This window comes from Ylistrum balloti, unplaced genomic scaffold (assembly GCF_031769215.1).
Source record: "Ylistrum balloti isolate Yb309-2 unplaced genomic scaffold, AGI_CSIRO_Ybal_v1 Utg369872, whole genome shotgun sequence".
Lineage (NCBI taxonomy): Eukaryota > Metazoa > Mollusca > Bivalvia > Pectinida > Pectinidae > Ylistrum > Ylistrum balloti.
In genome coordinates, this window is record NW_026782014.1 from 59,250 (window position 1) to 84,006 (window position 24,757).

Here is a 24,757-nt window from a genome sequence, read left to right on the forward strand (position 1 = left end):
CAAAGCATTAATACATTAAATGCAACAATATGTTAATAAAATCATTGGAATGACAATCATCATTTTGAAACTAAACAACTAGTTGACTGTTACAATTAATTTATTCAAAATGTATAGCCATTCAGCACGATTGTTTTAGAAAGCTCACTTCGAGCGAAATAGCTCTCTGAAAACTAAAATTGGCAGTGTAATATAAATTTTTTAAATTTCATAAATCTTTTAATTTTAATAAAGATATTTCACAAGCGGTACGTATGTCTTGTGGCTCATACTTCACTGTATTCTCCGCATTTTTAAGTCTTTTTCGCTAAAACAAAAACGAGATCACAGTTTGCTTATATACTTTGGTCAACAATTTTTGAATTGACGTACACTACAATGGCAGTCAATATATTGGTAACACACTCGCGTATATCATCTATACAAATTAAGTTCTCTGTTATATTTAGGTACATTTTTATGTTAAAGCATGTTCCATATTTTAAACGTTCGGAAATGTTTACTTTTTAGCAAAAGATGTTTTCCGATGCTGAAGCAAATTTATGGGAAAAAATTCAACTTAAAAAATTGCGAATGTTTGAAAACCTGAACTTCTGGTTCACGATTTGGTGACAAAAATGGCCAAATGGAAATTCTTGAAATATTATATCCATCGTTCTAATGGCTGACACTGTGGTGGAATATCTCACGAGTTACGAAGAAGTTCAAGGTCACTGTTATTTGACCTTATATAGGTAAGGGCGGTTTCTAATAAACATCCTGTTGTTCTGCCATAGACACGCACCTGATAACAACAGAAAACACACGATAGTGACGTGTTAGTCAATTTGTTCTCTAATATTATAGTATTGTAGTATCTTTGTACAAGACCATGTTTGCACAGGTACTACATGTAATTACTTTCAGACCCACTCCATTCTATACCATCCCAACAGAGACTCATTTTACACACAACATATCTGATGAAAGTTGTCTAAAATAGACACAACTCCCATGTCAATTTTGTCATAATGTTTATTGATAAAACATAAAAACACATATCGAAAGTTACATAGTAAAAGAATTGATATCTATTGTAAAAGTAAAGAACATGAAGTAACAGACACGAGGGAATAAGAAATATTGGTCGTTTGTTGAACTGAGGTGCATATAAAATTGACTGATTATTGCTGCTTGTTTGATAAGGAAATGACCTCCAGATTAAAAAAAACATTTATTTTTGATGATATGTGATTCCGCCATAATAAGTATAAAACTCATAGTTGATAGCTGAACAAACACATCTTATTAACATTCACTGCCATGTTGTTTGTCTTTCCATTGATAAAGACTAACTAGTTAACATCCCACACAATTTTAAAGACCACATATCAGGTTATATAAAATACCATTGAAATCAGATATTTTCCAATGATATGTTTTGTTTGATTTTGGTTGGTTGAAACAATCATTCATTTTTTTCCTAAACTGTAGGTCTACACCAAGGAACCAATTGCACAGGATTTATTTTGACAATATATAGCAATGTGAAATGAAATAGGTTATTAATTACATAATATATAACATCTATACCTGTATTACATATGTGTAACAAGAGAAAGTCACAAAGAGGTGGTCATTATTGAAACTGGGGGACATCACTGGAGAACACAGAAGGAACAGAATGGTGCCTCAGTGTTGTTATACTGGACAATAAAAACCCTTGTCATAATATTACTTAGTAAGCTTTGACATTATAAAGGGATTTGGCATTATAAAGGGATTTGACATTATATCTAGCGCGACACACACAACAGATTATCAATAAGGTTTACAACAGCTGGTAACTAGCTTTTGATAATCAGATCCAGTAATCCACTATACACATATCAATGGACTAGAGTTTACCATCAAACAATTTACACCAGACATTCACATATATAATATCATCTGTAGGAGTAGACGATAACAGGTGAAGAGCTGTTAAGAAAGAAGTGTTAAATGAATCACGTTACTTTAAACACGGGGGCTCATAACAACGTTTTTGGGTGTCAATGAAGACGTGTATGGTATACTATAACTAGTACAACCTTTACTAGTTACTGTTTACCATACAAACCCTCATTCCCCAGAAATATTGTTACAGGCCCATGTACCCTTAAACAGTACAAATATCAAAAGCATTAAACACATACATGTACTGATATGATTATATAGTCATTTATAAATTACATTTTGACCATGCTTCAATAAAAATAAAAAGGACACTATAAAAACTCTTTTGTGAAAATAATCCCTTTAAAATGCTTCTCTGAAAAAAACCCTAAAGTTGATAATTTCTGTAGGTAGACAAAATAACCCTACAAGGAAGCCCAAGTATAGCACTTTTACATCAGATGTGCCTTCTTGATTATTAAAATGTTGTGAAAGGTAAATGTTTAATGAACTACCAGATACATCTCTTAAAGGGAGACTAAAAAGTGTCTAGATGTCCTAGAAAGACTGAGACGAATCCTTTCTCTCTAGTGGGTTTCTCCTGGGAAAATTACAAGCAATCTCTCTTGGGGTAAAATTATTAACAAATACATCTTTCACCAGGGGAGACAACTCAATTGTTTCTCTCCTGACAATATTTTTAGGTGTATTGATCCTCAGATAAGACAAACAGCAGAGTTATTTATCTATTGGTGACTAATTACTATCATTTGATATGTTTCTAACAATAGATTATCAGCAGTTACCTCCCTTCTGGGGATAAAGGGATAAAGACATATATTGTTTCAGAAAGTGAGACAGCCAGTAGGTCTCTCCCACAAATACAGTGTACAATATGTTTTTTCGTTTGGTGTCTACATATTTATCTTGTAGACTGTGCATGAAATTCAAATTCATTGTGTATGCTATGTTTGCTGGTAAAACATTAAAAGATCCCAATCCCTCCAGACAAAGCTGGTATGTAAAATTATGAATATGGAGAAGATAAAATGATACATTTATATGTCTGGGGCCTGTACATCAATATGTGGGTATCATACTCATATCATGTTTATCAAGACATGCTTTCATATGGGATAAATATTAACTACACAACTAAAATGCTACTGTAATAGGTTTATCCTCACACAGGAATAACAATTACATGTCCCTTTAACACAACAATAATCACAGCCTTTGAACATTTTAAATGTTCAGGGTGAAAAGACAGCAGGATGTAGTGTAAAATTATAAGATACAGTCCCTCTAACAAAACTGGAATGTTATCAAGACTAAATGTCTGATAAAATCACCATTAATGATTATTTTGCGACTAATAGGGAAAAAATTTCTGACATTAATCCTCAGTTAACTAACATGTACTTTTCACATACCAATACATTTTTTCCTAAAAGAGAAACTTTTTCAAAATCCCTCCTTTCCCCATTAAAAAAAAAAAAAATTAAAACTCTCCAGTTAACTCAAATGCAAGTTTTGTACACCATACATGAAATTTATTTGTTTTAACCAGTGATAAAAACAATGCAAACCTGCTACTAACATTTTATTGGTCATTTCCTAGGAAAACTTCACTGACAGCATGATTAGTTAAGTAAGACAGCCAATTAACAGGTGTCCTGTTGCCATCCATATTACAAGCATTATGAAAAGGATATCATAATTGTAAAGCTAGCTGCATGACATGCAATATGATGAAAAATACTTATATCTATTTGAGCTTTTTAACTTTAATACATCTTTATTGAAAGTAGTTGATAGTAGGAATTCGGATGTGATAATTTTCTCTGAGTTACGAGTGGTAACACAAATAATACTGTACACACATATATTTTTTTGAAAAAATAAAAAGTTGAAACTAATACATTCTGTGTGATAAACACGACTATGTGGATATTTATCTAATGGTATATAAATGCCAATCAATTTCAGTCACTGTAAGGCATAGATACATACCTATTATCTAATATATTGGATTATAAGTCAACACTTTTATGAAAGTTGATTATGTTAACAAGTTCATCGCCTTTCATCATAATGCATGTTCTATGTTCACATATATATGAAATAGATATAAGAAGAATAGATATTGAGTAAATAAGAAACATATTTTAAGGATTATTACATCATTAAGAACCACTAACCATGCTTAAAGAATATAATTCCAATTCACACTTCATAAAAATGCACAATGTAACATACCATATTTGACTCAATAGATAAGTAAAAAGCTTGGACTAGGTATAGGACTATTCAAAATTAAAATGACCTTTTAAATAAATTGTCATAACTTTATTCAAATTTTTGTACCATGCTGTTCAAAACAATTTTTTGAATTTGGAGAAAATTCTTCACTTCAAAATTCATGTTCAACTATTTTGTTTACACTTTTTTGAGCTTAAAAATCTGAATATTATTTGAATACTGTTCTGATCTTGGGTATTGGTATTAAAATTGTGACAAGGACTTGAGGATCCAATATCTAGAATCAGTCAAGTTTCTCTGACAGAAATAAAAATTTTGTGATAACGATTCTGTAGGAAGTTTAACATCCAAGCCTGATAGTAACCCTTTGTATGACTTTATTGACAAACTCAATTCTGATATATATATATCAGTAAAGAATTGTGTCCACATGGACATGGAAAAAGACAATTGCAGCATGACCCCAATCTTCAACACAATGATCAATAATGATACGCTGTATATTTAAATACAAATTTGTATCTACATATTGTATTGGAGCAGTGAGACTTCAAAACTTTGTGTAGTGCAACAGACCATATTGAAAGTACCCTTTTTTCACCAAATGGCAAGAAAACATACTTTGCCTGAAAATTTGTATTGTTCTTTTTTCTAACTAATTCTTTTGTGTGTTATGTATCATTTCTCATTTGTTAAAAAGTCAGGGACTCATTTGCAATGTCATTTGATGAAATAAATTTTAATTGTCATTTATTAACTAATTTCTATACATTACCCTATTAAAATTAAAACAGTATACACATATATTTCATAAACATACATTTAATATAACAATCACAATAAAAAAATCTTGATCTCAAGATCTGATGTTTATAGTTTAAAAACTACTTCTAGAAATGTTCTATATCATACAGCAACATGAAGGACTTCTGTATTAAAACACAAATAAAAAAAACATACAATTAGACACAAGTCTGTAGCAGGTGCCATGCCAAAGTATTACACACACATCACAGAATCATCTACAATGTCTGATATTCATGTTGATGACAATGATAATCAGCCATTTTCATAATAATCTCATGTTATATAGCTACCCAGTCATTTCTAAACACGTTTAGAAGAGGTTTCATACAGGCTTTCATTCCTTTCATAATTTCCTACTGCTGTTCTAGCTTAAGGATGAAATACAGATGACTGGTACGCTCTCAACACAAAAAATAGATAAATTCCCTTACTTCATGGCAAATAAACTAAATAAACTTTATTATTTTTTATATACTTAATTGGCAGAGATGACAAAAAATGAGACATACACCAATATTATTTCAGCTTGTACATGTATGTATGATCTGTCAAACTTAGAGTGTACTCAATGAATGTTGAAATCGAAACAGACAGAAACTCACGTTAGGTTTCCCTGTAGGAATGAAAATTTCTTTTCAAGGATTGTCAACTGTTGACTCAATTATCCAGAATTTGGACAAGATGGGTATATGCTAATGAGCACTGATTCAGAACATGTTACAAGGATGTAGAATTTATTTCGAGAAATTTGATATCTAACTGGAAACACCAGTGCTTTTACCTCCCTTGTTTTGTGAATTGATAACAGACTTTTTGTAGACATTTTGAATTGTTTTACAGTTGTGTGATAATCTTCTTATAAATACAAGGATACTCAAAGATACTGTTTTACTATAAAAACCACTCGCCTTCATTTCTGGAATACAAACAGTACATGTTAAATAAGGCCAAACAAAAATAATGTTTGTTTCCGATTATAGGTTTGAAAGATCCAGGGTGTGTTGCAAGAATTAATCTTTTTCTGAAATACACAAAGGTTATATGGCAGGTTGATCCTGATTTTAATAGTGCTATCTTGATAAATTTTAATAACAATTTTTGAAAAAGCACACTTATTTTTGATCAGAAGGATTACAGGAAGCAAACAATATTCTTTCTTATGCCTGAGGACTGAGAATGGAATACATGCATTCAGATGTTGTGTTTATGTAATCTACTACCCTAATGAAACTAGTTAATATCTTATATGTGGTAAACTCATGTTTGAAATATATTGCTTAAACATCGAACACCGCACCTAGCGTTGATTTTATTTTAATTTTCTATCACCGATACTAAGATTGCCATAGTTATAATTGAACACCCTTAACAATAAATGGCAACACAGACCAAATACAGACTAGTACCCCAGCTCTTCTGGTGTCATTTTTGTGTATACCTTTATATCAGACCATTGATATGATTACTGGTGACTTTCATTAAAGAAGAACAGTCACATGACATATAGGTAGTATTTCAGATCCCAGAAGATCTTCAAGGTAACATAACAGTACTTATACCTCTCAACAGTACTAGTCAGTAGTCGTTACATCCATAAAACGTGCTATTTGGAAAGTCACAACAGAATCTTTATCAATAAGCTGGTCCGGGAGCATTGGCTGGTGGTCTAGGTTTAAAATTGTGGGCCTTCATATAGGACAGGAACTGGTCTGGTATCTCTGCCAGAACCTCCTTTGCTAGAGCTGCCTGGCACATCTGCATATTGCTACTGTTGGCACCCCGGAGGAAATCACGGAATGGCACAAACTGAAATAAAACATAAAATGTAATGACTGTATTTATATAGAGGATAAACGGTAAGTGTATCAATATAGAAGATGTATTTTGATGAAGGTGAAGTAAGACACAAATGGTGAACCTTTGCCAGGCTACTTTTGTCTTTCTATCCAGATACAAAATACAGCTTTTATTTTAAAACAATGGCCATGCATTCTATTTATCCTAAATGATTTTTTTGAAAATTCAGACTATCAAAATATTAACGGTTTGTTAGGCTTATTCAACCTTCGTTTATTTGACACTGACATTATGCTGAATAGTGCCTGATGAAGCATGTCAAAATAAATTAATCAGCTCAGAAATATATCATCAAACTTCAACGGATATGTAAAAAGTGATTTTTTTAATTTTAAGAAGTAAGCTTGTTTGTTACAACAAACAAAAGTCATGTCGGCCATGAAAGTCTCTGTCAAAACTTGCCAAAAAGAAACATCAGATCACTTATTGTATCTCCTAGTAGGAAATGTACTTTTATACATATGAAAACATCTTATAGCTGTACACTGTTTCTGGTCACATGTTGCCATAAAATCACCTTACACAAACAATCACCTTATACAAACAATGTTTCTAAGCATTTCTAAGCTGTAGAAATATACTGACCACTTGTTTCCATGGAAATATCTCGCCTGTACAATGTCTCCCAACAATAAGAGGCATACCTTACCTACATAATGTCCCTGACCACTTGTTGGCATGAAAACATCTTACAGTTTGTTTGTTTGTTTGTTTGTTTGGTTTGTTGTCCTGTGAATGGTCAATAGCTGGTCGCTACCTCACTAAACAACATATAGGAGGTCTATTACAAAGTGTGTTGCCAAAGAACACAACCATGATAGCACAGACAGGACAGTTTCTCAGTCTCCTGAGAGACACAAACCATCACAGGTAGGGAGGGTTTAACACACACACTTCTGATCTTCACTGGTGGTCATTTAAGCAACTCTCTAACCAACTAAGTTATTTCAGCTATCTTGAAGTTTTGAAATGTTTCTGACCACTTGTTACCATGGAATCATCTTACCTATACAGTGATTCTGACCACTTGTTACCATAGAAACATCTTACCTATACAATGTTTCTGACCACTTGTTACCATGGAAACATCTCAACTATACAATGTTTCTGACCACTTGTTACCATGGAAACATCTAAACTATACAATATTCTGACCACTTGTTACCATGGAAACATCTTACCTATACAATGTTTCTGAAACATCATATTGTTGCCATTGGAAACATCTCAACTATACAACATCTTGTTTGGAAACATCTATACTTTGACCACTTGTTACCATGGAAACCCTTACATGTCCAGATCACTTGTTGCTATGGATTAATTTTATTAATTTTGATAACTTTCCCCAATAAAAACACTCTACCTGCACAATATTTTAGCCACTTGTTGTTATGGAAACACCTTACCTGTACAATATCCCTGACTGCTTGCTTGCCATTGTAAGACAACCTCACTTCATCCCCATCTAGTGTATCCATGGCTGAAAAAAATTATAAGACATGAATCCTGTGAATAAAAATTTTCAGAAAATAACAGGTTTCTGTTTCAACTTTTTATCAACACATGTTCTCTTAAATGTAGTGTAACTCAAAATGATCTAATTTCATTCATCAAGTCAAAATTCATCTCTTAATTAGGGATCCATTTTGTGAATGAAAGTAGAACAAACCAGAGAAGAAAATGCTATAAAAAACCAAATGGCCAATAGATGTTTTTCACATCCAATACAATTTTTAAATACTCTTTCACAAGACATAAAAATAAAGTTACCTTCAAAATCTGCCTCTCCTACTCCAACTATGATGATTGACATTGGTAGCCCAGAAGCCTACAATCATCAAAACCATGTTAGGGAGAACTGTCAAGAATATCGGTACCATTCAATGACTTTTACAGAAATATGTTTTTGTAATAAATCTAAATATCTATTTACCTACAACTACTGATAATTCAGCTGTAACATGTATATCTCAAATATTGTACTTCAGGAAATACCCAAAAGGCAAGTTGTCAAAGTCATACATATGTTGTGATAGTGAGATCAACATAATGATTGTGATGCGATAATTCTACAAATTTCATATCTTTTTTTTGAACGTTCAGTCTTCATGGATATGCTACTATTTTTCATGTTCTGAGGCACAATCTGGTACCCTGGTACTTACATTGACTATAGCCTGCATGGTTTGTGGCATGTCGGTGATGACACCATCCGTGATGATGAGCAGCACAAAATAATTAGAGCCATCCTGCACTGCAGCTGCAAACCTACAAGTACATCATGAATATAAGATCTTACAGGAATTTCCAGATGATATATAATAAATGAAACAATTTCAAGAAATCTTAATTTCAGGAAATGCCAATAACTTTAAAATCCTATTTATCTAAGATCACTTATTCAGGAAAATATTGTAGAAAACAATTTAATATCAACTGTAAGTCTTTAAGACTGTATATGTATGGTCTCATTGTAATGTCAGAGTATGATCTGTGAGTGTGTAACAACATTTCATTTTCTAAACCTGATGTCACAGGATGTAATGTAACACAAGAAATGTACTGCTTCTTCGGGCTTCGACAGTGTTTGCCCTCTCATTGCACCCTAAATTACACATATATAATATATGAAAACATTACACAGGTGTACTTACTGAATAATAAGGAAATCACATGGTAAAGCAGATGTATTATCACACAGCAAATCAAATGTATTTCACAAATAGGATAAAAGAACCTACATGTGTCACAAATTACATTTGAGCAAGTTATTTGCAATAATCAGTAACCAGTAATACTACAAGTCTGGGGGAGATACTAGAACCTACCTGGCCACATGGTTGATAACAGGGGCAAAGTTTGTTGGCCCATAAAGTTGTACATTCTTTAGGGAGTTGTAGTAAGCTTGTAAAATACCTTGCACACCTTGACAGAATGGATTGCTTGGGTTGAAATTCTGAAATACATGAAGTATATTTTTGCTCACTTCTTTCCTTAAATTTTTTTTGATAAATACTCTCCTTGTTTACATAATGTTAAATGTAGAAATGACCAACATGAATTTCCCATTTTTTAAATTTTGAATCAATGTGTTATAAAAATGATAAATTTAACTATATAATCAGGCAAAGTTTATTTTCAAGATGGAGGTAATGTTGGACATCTTCAAAACCAAAAGTAATAATGAGGAAGAACTTCCATTTACAAGATCCCTGATTTCAGATGGAATCATTTGTTGGTCATGCACAAGACGTAAATGGAAGCCCTGCCTCATTATTACTTTTGGTTCTGGAGGAGTATACGTAGTGAAACACAGTTTTTATGATGGTGGGTATCTTGAATGTAGCATTGGTCCTATTCACTTGTGTGTCTTTTGCATAATTTTTGTTCAGCACTACAAGGACAATGTCAAACTCATTAGCAAATATTTCTATTGCCTGTATCATTATTCATTAAGGAGAAGTGTTAACGAGATAGTGTCTGATAATCTATGTCACTCCATCTGTCACTACTATCTTGGACAGATGGAGTGACAAATGGATTAGTGGACAGACAGATAAAAGGAGGAACAGGACACCAGGCAATTTACCATAGAACTGTTCTGGTCTTTGAACAAAAGACTTAAAATCTTTAAAGTCTCCAGGTAGGATGCCAACAATGACAACAAGGGAACAGAACAAGCTCATGGTTACTTGTAACTGGTGGACTAACAAAGGATTAGCCTTGAATGTCCTATAATTCACAATAAATCAATTAACTTTCCAATTACCACAGATATACTAGAATCTGGTGCAATCACATTTAAAAACAACTTACCAGTGCAAATTCATGATGTACACTTCCATCACTCATCCTGGCCCCGAAACCTAAGGCAGGGAACAGCTTGTCACTAAAACGAGCAAAAGCCATCCATTTTGTTACATCTCCTTATTCTACACCACAGATGCAAGGAAATCATGTGTACATATACTGTATTTTCTTTATCAGTAATCCATATTCTATATTTATATCTGTAATCAGTACATATACAGATTAATAACAGGACTACAGTCGAACAGAATAACTATCTACTCATACAGTAGTCATCATATAAATAATGTTTTACTTTCTTATTCATATATTCAGTTTCTCTTCATTCATTATAAGTGTTGCAGGCTCTGTATTTGCCGTCTTAATGATGGTCAAATGAGTTGACTTAACAGATTTGAACAACAGTTTGGTCGGTGTTTTGGCTTGGACAAATATATGCCAAGAGATTTGTGTCTAGACAAATAATTGGCCATAGAATTATCAGTTTTGGAAACAATGCCAAGGACATTTAGCCAGCCTTAACAAAAAATTGCTTCATCACAATATTAAAAATCTGATATTGATGTACATATCTTCTCTTTTCTCCAACTCTTGGAATTGTGATAATCACTTAACTCAGATGGTACCACTTTCACCCGTCAAGTCAGAAGAGAAACCATTCGTACCTGTCATAGTCCTGGATTATCTCCCCTACTGCCTGTATAGCCGCTGCGTACTGGTTCGGTGCTCCATATGGATTAAGATAGTGAAGAGAGGTTGGGGAGGAAGGGTTTCCATTGGAAGCAGTGAAGTCCACAGCTACGGTGAAGCTCATCTCAGTGCTGGTAAGTATAAAATCTTCTATCTAAGTCTCATTTATAACCTGTTTATCACTGAAATAGGTTCAGTGAAAGATCATACAATGTAGATATCACTCTTGAGTCAAGGCTAGCTGGAACATATACCTTATCCCATTCATTGTGTCTATCAAATGTCTAGTCATACATCAGAAATAAAGCTTAGCCCAACTGCATATAGTCTAATAGTGATTTGTGAAGATTCAATTTCTTTATGACTCGGCTAAAATCATACCAGTTTATAAAGAGAAAGATGATCATTTAATTACAATCAAAGGAAGGAGCTTTGAAAAAAGCAAACAAGATCAAAAACTCAAAAATATGTAATTCAGATGCTTATTAAAATGTTAACTGGCAGTAAGTGTTTGTATCAGTGTTTAAAGGCACTCATTAATAATACCCTTATTGAAACTGAATGATATTGATAAAATCAACAGACAGGAAAAAGAATCAAAGTTTGCTTCTAACTGTTCTCCTTGTCACATAATTATTTCTCTAAATGACAATATCCTGGGCCTTTGAGCTATCTACAGGCAGCTAGGAGGTTGTCTGATGAAAATTTATTTTATAGAATTAAGATCCAAGAAATAAAAGGGCAATAATCAATAATTGTAAACTCTCTCAGAGCACCTCTTAAAGCTGTTTTCATGAAATGACATTAACTCAAAAGTTACTATTGATTCTAAAAAGGAACACCACATATTGGGGCCAAGACTAGCACAGGAATATTCGTTACACTCAAAATTGAAGGAATCAAGTCTCCCATTTCAACTAGTTATGAGAAAGCCGTCTATTAGATGACATCAAATTAAAATGGATACAAATCAAACTATCATGTTTTTTATAAATGTGAAATAAATACCAGATATAATGTACATAAAAACTGACGCAATCACACCATGAAATTTATACCATTTGATTATTTCACATAAAATTTGATATATATTGCCACAATCATAAATTCTGTGTAGTGAATTCTTCAGTTTAAATACTTCTAAAGCAATCAGGGTAAAATGTCTTGCAAAGGACATAGTCACGACATCACAAGACAGTCAGTGATGTCAACTTTCTGAGAAAATGGAACCCCTCCCCCTAAGAAGGGATTGAAGCATACCTCGATCATCACCTGAAGTCAGAATAAGTCTGGTGCTATATCAATAGTGCTGATATGATGATGGCCCTTTTACGATTAGCTAAGTGTACAATAATAGTTAGTTGATGAAAATCAAAAGTGGAAGGGATACATACCCACTTTTTGTCCATTGATCAGAAGTAATTGAAAACCCAGGGTCCACAAAAATATGAAGAAAATAAGAAAAAGATATGAAAACAAAGGTCGATTACGAAACTAGTAAACTGAATGCAATGATACTGAACACTAAACGTTATTTTAATCAAGATCGACACATGAGGTTACAAGGCGTGTGATTTTGATGTGATTTAAATATTGGTAAATGGTGCCTTGTTAATGCAGGTTTACAATATATTTCTATAAAATACTGATACAACTATAGGTCTAGACTACTGTAATATCATATATTTTTGTTGGAACTTAATGATGAATCACAAAAACCGCAAGTATTATAATCAATGTTAATATGTTTAGCATGTCGTGGATATATAGATTTGTGGACCAAGTTTAACAACAAATCCAATGTAAATAAAAAATACCCATGAACATTAATGATTACACTGTACTTATTGAATATTTTCATTGCCTGATATTGATTATGATATGATTTTGCTATTTATGTTTGACGTAATTTAAGACGCTTTGCTTTAAATACAGGTTTATATTACTCCTTCAAAAGGTTATATTTTTTGCATCTTGTTTGACCAATAAACATTTTCAAAACAAAGGATTGCACACAGAAAAACAATCATTATTAAATGATTCTATTTGATTATTTATTGACTATTTTGTTTGCTTATACCAATTGAACAAGAATCCTATATTTGAAATGAAAAAGTCTTCTATCCATTTCATCATTAATATTGATGTCAACTGACAAAGAGAGACTTCAGCTCTCAGCAGAAAATCTAGAAGGTGTGTGTTAGTGTGTAAGCAATAAATCAGTGTTTAAAGCAGACTAAAGCAACTGGGAAAAATGTTTTAAAGAATTGTCCGTATAAAATGGCTGGCATGACTTCCTGTTATAATGATTCTGAAGCAAACTTTGATCAATATTCCTAAGTCTTTTAACTTTGATCAATATTCCTAAGTCTTTTAACTTTGATCAATATTCCTAAGTCTTTTTATCTACAGTGTTGATAACTTTATCTTGAATATACAACACATTAAGGTGCTAAGTGAGCTTGCCATAGCATCAAAATCAGTGAGGTAACATTTAAATGTGTGTCCTGATACAACAAAGCAGGTAATCTATATAAATATCTATCTCTAGCTTACCTAGATGCTTTTCACTGTTTCTCTGAACAATTTCCCAGTGAACAGTCATCAGTTGAAAAATTCTTATATATAGCAGCTGATATACAGTCGTCACAGCCACGAACATTACGTAACACCCACTAGTACTTCAACTTTTAAACTAGCAACAGGATGTTGTATCAAAGGATGTCTATTTGTGGTGAAAGTAGTGACTTGGTTGGGCAGAAATGCAAGATTATTTGAAAGATTTCTTGTATGAAAATTTCCAAAAGGAGAGATGCTCGTTGATATCTTCGATCTTTACAGTTACCTGCTTAACTGTATACATAACACATGCAATATGTGACTTCAATACAAAGCAATCAAACAGTTAACAGGACAAAAATTGTAAACAGTGTTCAGGCAGTGCCATATTGCTTACTTACCCATTCTGTATATAGTCCAGAAAGCTATGCTGTATCTCCATTTTATATGACATGAGTATAGCCTACAGAAAAATAAATGTCAACTCATGATCACAAAAAAAGTTTGACATCTTTTTCAAAATCACCTTTATGAATTAATATTACCAGAGAGATACTCATTAACTAATCTATCTCTGAGTCTAAGAAATTGTACAGAAACTGAAGTACAAACACTGTCTGCGAAAAATTACCATGCTCTAGGTACACAAAGGGCAATAACTCTCATATATACTAGTATATCTAAATAAATTCCCTGTAAATCAATGTCTTACATATGATTATCTTCAGCTGATAGTGATAAACATATCAACTTTTAAAGTAATGAGGCACACTTTTTACAGATTATCCAGATAGTATAAAAGAATACAAACGACAGGATTCATAGTGTAAAAATACAAAACATAATAGTGCTTATAGGTTTTACTTATGGTCATATGTAAATTTTAGCTGCTGTCAAGAGTTTATGTCATGAAGCATGAGGTAAAACAGTGTCTCATTGTGAAAGGAAACTTAGTTATCATAAACCATCACTTTGTGAATTTACCATGTCTACCTATCTCAAAAAACAAGTGATTTAGTAAATTAGATCACAAATATAATTCCTTTATTTATTAACTTTTTACTGTAAATAGAATGGACGAAAAATATTGCTTGATGTAAATTACTACATGTATATACAGATAACATATTATCCAGACATACCAGGTTCCACTGCATTAGATATGGAACAAAACTTCCACATCAAAAAATATCCACATACTGTATGTGTAAACACTAACAAGGTTTGACTACACTGAAAACACAATAATTACCTCCCCTGAGTTGGTGTATTTCTTCTTCTTGGCCTTTTTCTTAGGGTTCATAACCTGTAGAAAATAAAGGTATTTAAATATCATATTGGACAAGGAAGCGTAACACTATAATTATTTAAACTGCTGCTAAGATATAGTTTTTCTTCTAGCAAGGTGAAACATGTACAAAGGTATAACATGATTAATCTCGTGTAACTATACAGTCCTTTCACTTGAGAATCAGCTTAGTTGAGTGTGTACTTGTATTACCAATATGTTATCAAATAAAATGGTATAAGACATCTATAGTTAGTCTGAGAAAAAGTGGCACTTCCCACAGATGATTCTATAGACAATCTTTTATCAAATTTCTTGTTTGAATGCTCTTTTATCGTCCCTGCTTACATATTTGAAATTTTAAAAGAAAAAAATCATTGGCATTATCTAAAATTCAGACAATGTTATTCACAAATAGCCATTCTATATATAATGAACTCTAGTCCTCGTACATTGTATCTAAATTTTAAAATCTAGAATTTGCTCTTTAAGTCATATTTGTGATTTCAGGTATATCTATGATTCAACTACATGTTAGTGTATTACAATCTACACTACTAATTGAGGCTCTTCACCAAAAGTCAACAGACTTCAATGTCTGTCATATCACATACCAGTATCTGCATAAGACATGCTATATATAAAGATCAGACTTCTGATACAGATGTCAGATGCTGGGTTACCTGAAGCTCTAGCCTTGTTCCACAGAAAATGTACCATGCTACATATCTATAATTGTAAGCATTTGGGCCTATTGATAAAAGGGAGATCAAAGTATAATGTCAGGGTCTTCAAAATAGGATCTAGGATACTGGAAAATACTGAAATATTGACATGAATCAGGGAGAGATCAGGAACATTTAACCAGAATCTTCAGGCACAAGGTCTGCAAGTTATGGGGTCTAGTGTCTCCTCATGATACCATATCCTGCATGCTGTTTATTAGCAGCTAATGAAGCAATTTCGCATTACATATAGAACATTTCATATGCTAAATACAAATTCGCATATATACCAGACAATTTCCATATTATCAGCAGTGCATGCATACTTACTGGCCACTGGGCAGGCTACAATTAATGTACAGCTACACATATTACTAAAAATAGTCCCACACAAAATATATCATTGAATCCATTCTTCACATAATTTATTAGTTTGCAAAACTTCTTTAAGATATAAATTCACCATCATAACCGCTTCTCTTCATATTTCAAGCAATACAGAAACAAGTAGGTCCTACTGGCTCTTAGGTGTCATTCTATGTTTGACACATGACTTCAGTTAAGCCTTGACCCCTAATATTGGGTACCAATCCAACTGTCCCATTAACTGGATTATAGAGTGTTTTAGAAGACATAGGGACATTTTTCTCTACAAAAGTATCCTTGCCCTAAAACATGACTTCATTGGTTGGAAGTAAAGGACTATCAATGATTGAGTGTACACAATTTACAAAATAGTTAAATAAAATACTTCAATATATGAAATTCAAATACTTACAGAGAACTGGTTGTTAGAACCAGGACCTCGACTTAGTTCTCTCATGTTGGTCACAAATTCTCCAATGAAATCATGGCTGAAAAAAAAATGTCATTCATATCTTACAATAACATAATGTTACATGATGCCATCAATCAATTATGTTACCTGATGTCATTATCTTTTATACCTGTTGTTACCATTTATGTCACCTGGTGTCATCGGCTATGTTACCTGATATCATTATTTACATTACTCAATGTCATCATTTATGCCACCTGATGTCATCATTTGTATTACCTGATGTTATCATCTATTTTACCCGATTTCATCAACTCTGTTACCTGATATCATCTGTTTAAACTGAATCTTGTATAATCTGGAAACCTTAATTAACCAGACTAGCTAACTCATTTCTTTGAAAATTGAAGACTTGTTCATTTTCACCGATCCATGACAAAAATATACAATAAATGTTTCCAGTGTAATAGTATAATACCAGTTACTGTTATACAAGATTTGTGTAAATATAGGTACATATAGTAATCCTGAATTCTGAATCATCAATTACATGACAAGAAATACATAGAGCTAAACTTCCTATGTTTGTTTGTTCAAACTCATGTGGGCTGTTGAATTTAGAATAATATGTATTTTCGTTATATTATAAAGATGAATTAATCACTTGTTTAAAAATCTACATACCTTCCATCACTATCCCAATCATAACACTCCACCTTGATGGATCTGGAAGTCAAAATATCACCTTTCACTTTGTGATTTAATTGTAATTCAATTCTGGTTGAATGCAGCTGCATGAAAAGATAGTGAACACCTTTTTCCAAGCAATTATTAAAATAATAACTTTAAAAACCAGAACGTTACTAAAGTAAATTGATTCAAAATAACAAAGCAAAGCTTGAGAAGACTGAATATGGATGTGATAACTATCATTAACCAATGAAATTTGATCTAACAATAACCTAAAATAATACAAACCTATCATAGTCTCCGTTACATAAAGCTCTGGTGTGAACTGTGAAGGGTCTCCATGTTGGATTTAGTGTATTTTTTATTACTTCTGTTTTATGCACAATGGTATAGCTGAAATAGAACACAAATACATCGACTTAGAGTTTGCCTCAACAATAACGGATATCAAAATGGCTATTACACATTTGTCAGGACACTTCATGAATGAATCTGTGACAGTTAAAAAAAATATTTTAAAAATCATGTAAATTAGGTATTACACTTAGGTACATTTTGTGTACAAGGGTTATTAGGAAGCACAGAGTTCAACACACCTATCTTCAACAGTGTAGTAATAGTTCTATCTGATACCGGATGTGAAATGGTTAGCTAGCTGACAAATCAGCAATGTGTGGTTAATTTGCATTCTTTTTCTACATAAAAAATATCTGTGTTCTACTATCTCAACCAACAAGATCAGGTGTTAAAAGTTTATAACACATTGAAGCTATATACAGCACAAATATAGCTAAAAAATCTGACACACAACCATCATACAGAACCATACTGGTCCACAAATCACATAAAACCATAGTAATTATATCACCTTACCTGTTATCCTCGTTTGCTCTGTAAAACACCAGATATGGATCAGATTTACCAAAAAAGTCCTTTTTATCTAAATGGATGGCTTTAAACTGTAGTGTGACTATTTCCTGGAAAATATGACCATAATTTTTTTTATTAGCTAATAAATATTGAGATAGTGATTGCCCTATTTCACCCCTAAGGAGTTCCAAGATTCTATCAGCCTAACATTTGGACGTAGCTCTGGAGATTTTACACAAGAATGAATTTCATTACCATTGTGACATTCAATGTTTATGTTACAAACCTGTACATTACCATTAAAACACATTTTCACAGAGAGTTGTGATGTATTGATACTAGTACTTAGGTACTGATGAGATGCAGAAAACATGGATAAGATTACAAATATATCAACTAGTGTATTTCAACAGGTTTATCACTTACCTTACAGTTACTCATTTCTTCAGCTCTAACTGAAAAATCAGCAACAGTAACACATTAAATACTCTTAAATATCATTATCTTCATGAAGATAATAGACATCTTTTCAAGGCATAAAATAATTTCAATAATTTAGAACAAAGATTAATACAAAAATATATCACCTGTTCTACTGTAATAACAAATTTGAATTTGTCTTTATCATGAAATTGAAATTACTGAGACCAAAGTAACATTGACAGTAAAATAAGATAACTGAACCTGTATCCTTGTACATGTATATTATTCACACACACACAAACCAGTACATGTATATCTTCTATGTATTAACGATTAACTTACCAATAATTTTCCCTTTCTGATAATTCTGTAATCTACAACAGGAAAAAAACACTTTTGAAACAAATGTTTAATATGTAGATTCAATATCCTTTAAAATCTAAAAGATACCGTCCTATTTCTGTTGCTATTTAATGTACAACATGTAAACAATTTTTGAACAATTCTTGTCAATAAGATATATTTATATGTAAGTATTATACATAATATCTCTGTTGTGTGATTTTTCAGTAATATAAACTTTATTTATTATACATACGTTAAAGGTCTTTCTACTTTTCCTCCTGATGATCCTACAATTTCTCCTAAAGTTCCTTCAAATCTTCCCAAAAAATCCTGGAATAAAATTTTAGTATACTGTCATTTTCGTTTCTCAAACCAAGAGGCCCAGAAAACATTCAATAATAGCGATTTTGAAAGAAAAACTTTTTGTATTCTTTAACTGTAGCACAAATATACATCCTATCCATTAAATATTCTGACAGGTGCAGTTTATCCACAGCAGTATCAACAGTCCATCCTGTTGCATTATGTTGACCTTATTTCATTTTATTGAGTAGAATTTCATTTTCTGTGAAATAATAATATATTATTCAAACAATATTGGATAATGGATGAACACATATCATTTCAGCAATCAACTTACATGGGCATCAAGTCTTGATGTACTAGAATCCACATCATATCTGTAATTAGAAAACAAAAGCTATCTAAATTTACAGGTATAAGCACAAAACATACAGGCTTCATTTAACTTGGTCTCATATATCTTCATACTACTAACAAAAAATCAACAAGATTTTGTATGTAAATGACCCTCTTGTGATCTTCTAAGTTAACTATGACTGAATCAGAGAAAGTTGAATGATGATATATGACAAAAAATCCTGACTTGTACCACACAATAATAATGCATCATATACATTTATGTCATACAGTGCTGTAGCGCATGTGGCTTTGTTATGACTTTTGCCATGGTACATTATATACTTGTGTATCTGTCAGGGAATGGGTATTTGGATTCCAGGGGAGGTAACTCAAAGTCAAGAAACTGTCTCTGAAGTATAACACGGTAAACTTGTTGCCTTGTATGTGGTGAATATCATCATGGTTATTATAAAATATTTGCATTCCAGTCTTTGGTAGGGTATATGGTCCCATGTTCCTTGTCAGGAACTTTCTTCTGCGTAGAATTCATAATTTTTGGTAAACTTACATTTCAAATTTTAATTTTTGAGATTCTTCAAAGTAGTACTGCATTGTAAATTTCTTCACAAAGTCTGGATCTAGTGTATCCTTTATCATCTCAGTCCTTCCAATCTAAAATCAAAAGATGAAAATATTGAAACTAACATTCCTATATACAGTTACCCTAGTAACTAGAAACGTTGTATAAAGTATATCAAATATCCGTCTTTAGCTAAATATAGCATTAGAATGAAAAATTCAGCATACATCATATTTGAATTGAATCAAGATCAAAAAATTGACTTTAGCAAATTTCACACCTTTTTATACATAAATACCCAGATTCCTCTAAGACAGGATACCTATGTACATTTATAATAATAGGCATTTTTTACCATACTTGTTTACATGTAACTACCTACCAGATAATTTCCCCTATTTCCTGATATATCATTACATATTAAGTAAATCCAGATTTTTTCTTTCAACAGCACCATTTGAAAATGTTTTGTGAATCAATTGACCCGTAACAGTATAACTTAATGTTGGGCTGATTTTGGATTGTTTGACAGGACATCTCTAATTGTGAATTTTTACTTCAGAACAATTTAGTTAATTTCAAAATTGTTATTCTGTTTTAAGCTTTTAATGTTTACACAAATGTCACCTCAAATCACTTAGATTGATATAACATCCATTAAATAATGGTGGTTTTCCAATATGTATGATACAACTGCATTTCTCCATGTTTTATGCCTAAACAGGTAAAACGAACAGTCATTGTACCAATTTGCATGACTTGATTACGAGAAAAAGTCATTAAGTAACATATTTTTCCTTATAAATTGGTATTAGTGTGTATTCACATGATTGGTGTCCTTCATTAGATGATTTGATCTCTATATATAGCTAAATGATACACATGATATATATATACCACTCATTACTTGAGTTACAGATGAAAGATATCACACTTAAACTTTGAAGAAAACACGCACAAGATATTGAAGCTTAAAATATGACTGAACTCTCTTGGAATGATCAGTCATTTTATAGCATTTTTAGAGGAAATCGAGAACAGTGTTTCCAAAATTTTGTTAAGTCATGTTGATAAGAAATAAAGTGGGTTCTTAAATTCAGTCATGTCCCACAGGAAAAGCATGAGATCAGGACTCAAGTTAAATATCCCAAAAATCACTGGATCAGAATGGTTTGCATTATTTCGGTTACCATTTCATTCAAAAACTCAATTTCTTTAATGCCCTTTACATTTGACTTTTTTTTTAAGCCATACCACATGTATGTACATGCAGGCTCAGATATTTATAATAAAAATTAGACCATGTATATACACAACTACACAGGTACATGTATTATATAGCTCATTATAAAGATGCTATCCAGGGATGATACATGGAGTCCTGTCAGATCTCTGCTTTTATATGGTGACATCACACTGGCATGTCATGGTCATAACCTGGACATGATCAGATTTAATAAAACATAAGCATAAGGTCACATCTATCATATATCTCATTTTAATTTGAAATTACCCATAAACAAAACCTGAATTTACTGCCCAGACAATTATATCACAGCATTATCATTACTGTATATATCAATATATGTGACAATTGCAGGTAATGGCATATTTATGTAACCCTGGTAAAATACTAGCCGCAATATACCACTTGGCAAGAGAGAACTTCTCTTTAGCTCGATTGGTTGAGTGTCAGACTAGTAAGCCAGGGGTGCCGGGTTCGATTCCTAGTGGAGGCATTGAGATGAAAAATGACCTCTGTTACATTTACAGAACACATTTTTATGTAAAGTATTTGACAAAAATGTGAAAATAAATTAAGGCTGCTGTGTCAACTGTAAACTCACCTCATAATATGATCCTGTTCTTTTATCTTTTGTGAAAAGGACACACATTGGGTCAGACTTTGAAAAAACATCAGCATCTTTTAATCCCCTGCAAAAGATATATACAATCAACAATAATCATAAAACTTTCAAATTTCACAAAACATGTCAACTTTTCGTATCAATCACTGAATATTATGGAGAAGGCCTGTCATATGTCACCCAGATTAACTGGTGAAAACATCTCATGCCAAAGGACACACTGACAACTACAACAACACAATTTGTGATATCTACTTCCCCTGAATTTGTCAGTGGTAGTTATCAAACTACATACCTCAAATCTTCACAAATCAAAAAGTTAAAACAGTCCTTTATTTTAAGTTATCCAACCTCTTGCATGAATATAATAGGAAGAAGTAATGAAAAATGTCCTGCTTCCTCTAGGTTTCAAACTAGCAGTCTCTTGCTCTCAAATTAAGATGCACACTCTATGGCTTGACCAACAGGAAATTTCCACAAGTTAAACCTGATCAGATCAGGTGACCTGAACTCTCAACTTCCATATGAACTACACATTCTTAAACAGCACATTCTGGTGACTTCCATAATACAAGATTGAAACATCCCTTCATCTTATGTATGTTACATGGAATAAACCTGTTTTCATCCATTATAAATAATTGAAGAAAATTTATAAATCAAAAGAGCAAACAGGAAATTACAATAATGTATATCCATGTGTGTGGTAAGGAATGCAGACAAGAGAGGATAAGACCTTTTACTGTTGGGTAATAAGTCAGCTGTTTATTTTTTATCCTGATATGAACATTATCAGGTTTAATACAAAGTACCACAAGAAGTACATGACTAATAATTTTCAAATCAACAGTAACAGAAAACAGCGTAATTTTAACATTAAACAGGCAATCTTTTATGATTGATAATTTTTCTTACCTATAATAATACTGACAATTTTTATCAATGCACACTTACTTTTCATTGTACATGATTTCACTTTTGTAAACAATTGAAAGATCACCCTACATATAAACCACATTAAGATTTTTTCTCCTCGGGAATGCAGAGAGAAAAAATGTTAATATATACATTTTTATATATCTATATTTAACATAAAACTAGGTACAAAGGTAGAATTTAGCATAGGTGAGGTTTTGATAACAACTGGAATCAGCTAATCTTTTCTACAAATACATGGTCTAAAATGGCTGCAAGGCCTATTCCATTGGAGAATGGTGCACAGAAAGAAGGAACATTTGAAAGTGTTTATTGTTGCAGATATATGTAGGAATTTTTTTTTTTTTTATAATTTTATTGGTTCTACTGTAAAGAGTATATCAGTTGTAGGAGCAGTAATGCAATGAGACAGTGGACAATTAATAGAAGACCACAAGGCGTATTTTTGGTGATGATTTGCTAAGAGTGGCCAAACACACTGATTTTGTTATGGTAGTTACTGCACACATATAAATGTAGTTGTTTGCTATCGAACCATTTCAATTTTGTTAAGATTGCATTGTGTGTAGGACTCAGTAACCTAGCATCTCAATGAGCAGAGACAAAGTTTTTTATTGAGGCATTCAAAATCTCCAAATGCATTTAAACTACGTCCTTGGTGTGGTTATGATATTCATTTCTTGCTAAAAACATGTTTAAGCTTATGTTTATATTGTATCTTTTTGTGCTTCTATTATTTTTTCTCTTTGTGCGAACCCAAAATTCTACCAGACAATGAGCTACTTCTGTTTAGGTGTTAGGACTAGTGTAGTGTGAGTAACATACGGTTGATTATCATATCATCCAAGTCATGTGTTGCGCAATATAAAATGTTATACGCTGATAATGACAAAATGAATTTGATAATTCGTTTGCCAGTATTTACTCAAACATAGCATGTTCACGTGTCTTAAGTATATGAAAGATCATTTCTTGTTGTTTTTTTTATCCAAACTTAGAGCTGTCTGTCAAAATGGAACAAATCCTTGACTGGGTACGAAACACCGATAGGTCTATCGAATATCATTCTTTACCTGCAGGATACAGTTATTTCCACTTGTGATGCTGGAACTACTGCCGTCCCTGCTTGGAAATGTCCTTGGGCACCTGGATAGCCCGCCATGAAAGTGTAAAATAGTCTCGCAAATTTAGATGACAACTCCCAACTTCTTCGGTCAGTTTCTGTAAACAAAATTGTCGACTTCCTGTTTAATATGAAACTTTATCGCTTAGTCTTGTCTGGTTTAACGGCTTCGTTAGATTATCGAATAGTTGCGCCTGACATGCCTTGTCGAAAAAAATTAAGGCTCACTAATGTCTCGCAGCTCTATGTTAAACCTCCAGCAAAGAAGAGTTCTTTTATTTATAGGAATCAACGATGAGTACTATCAAGTGATTTGAATTTGTTTACACTATGGTACAAGATTGTACTGAAGACGTATGAGTGAATAACATCTTTCGATACAAAAGAATTATATACATTAGAGCCAAGTATGGTATCATACAGTCAGCTGTCCGTCCGAACCCACAAATGAATGAAGCTTAGTCCCGAAATTTTTATACTAATATGGCGAAATATTAGTAGAAATGTTAGATTGATCGAAACAAATTGTGTCCGAATCTAGATGCTAATTTCAAGAACATGTGTTATCAGAGAGTTATACTCTGAAC

General features: G+C 32.4%; 1 protein-coding gene across 1 annotated transcript; it reads right to left on the minus strand.

Moving 5' to 3' along the window:
* Window positions 1-1,040: 1,040 nt before the first annotated feature.
* LOC132545998 (copine-8-like) lies at window positions 1,041-24,256 on the minus strand. The gene is made up of 21 exons (XM_060209685.1): window positions 24,121-24,256; window positions 22,091-22,178; window positions 20,232-20,335; window positions 19,662-19,701; window positions 19,275-19,351; window positions 19,019-19,050; window positions 18,680-18,708; window positions 18,257-18,360; window positions 17,672-17,776; window positions 17,378-17,419; window positions 16,694-16,769; window positions 16,246-16,260; window positions 15,155-15,208; window positions 14,304-14,365; window positions 11,319-11,474; window positions 10,660-10,732; window positions 9,672-9,799; window positions 9,009-9,111; window positions 8,614-8,671; window positions 8,250-8,323; window positions 1,041-6,789 (listed from the first exon to the last, which is right to left on the minus strand). Exons 1-21 carry the CDS (start codon window positions 24,207-24,209, stop codon window positions 6,616-6,618), a joined length of 1,683 nt encoding a protein of 560 aa, XP_060065668.1. The 5' UTR covers window positions 24,210-24,256; the 3' UTR covers window positions 1,041-6,615.
* Window positions 24,257-24,757: the final 501 nt, after the last annotated feature.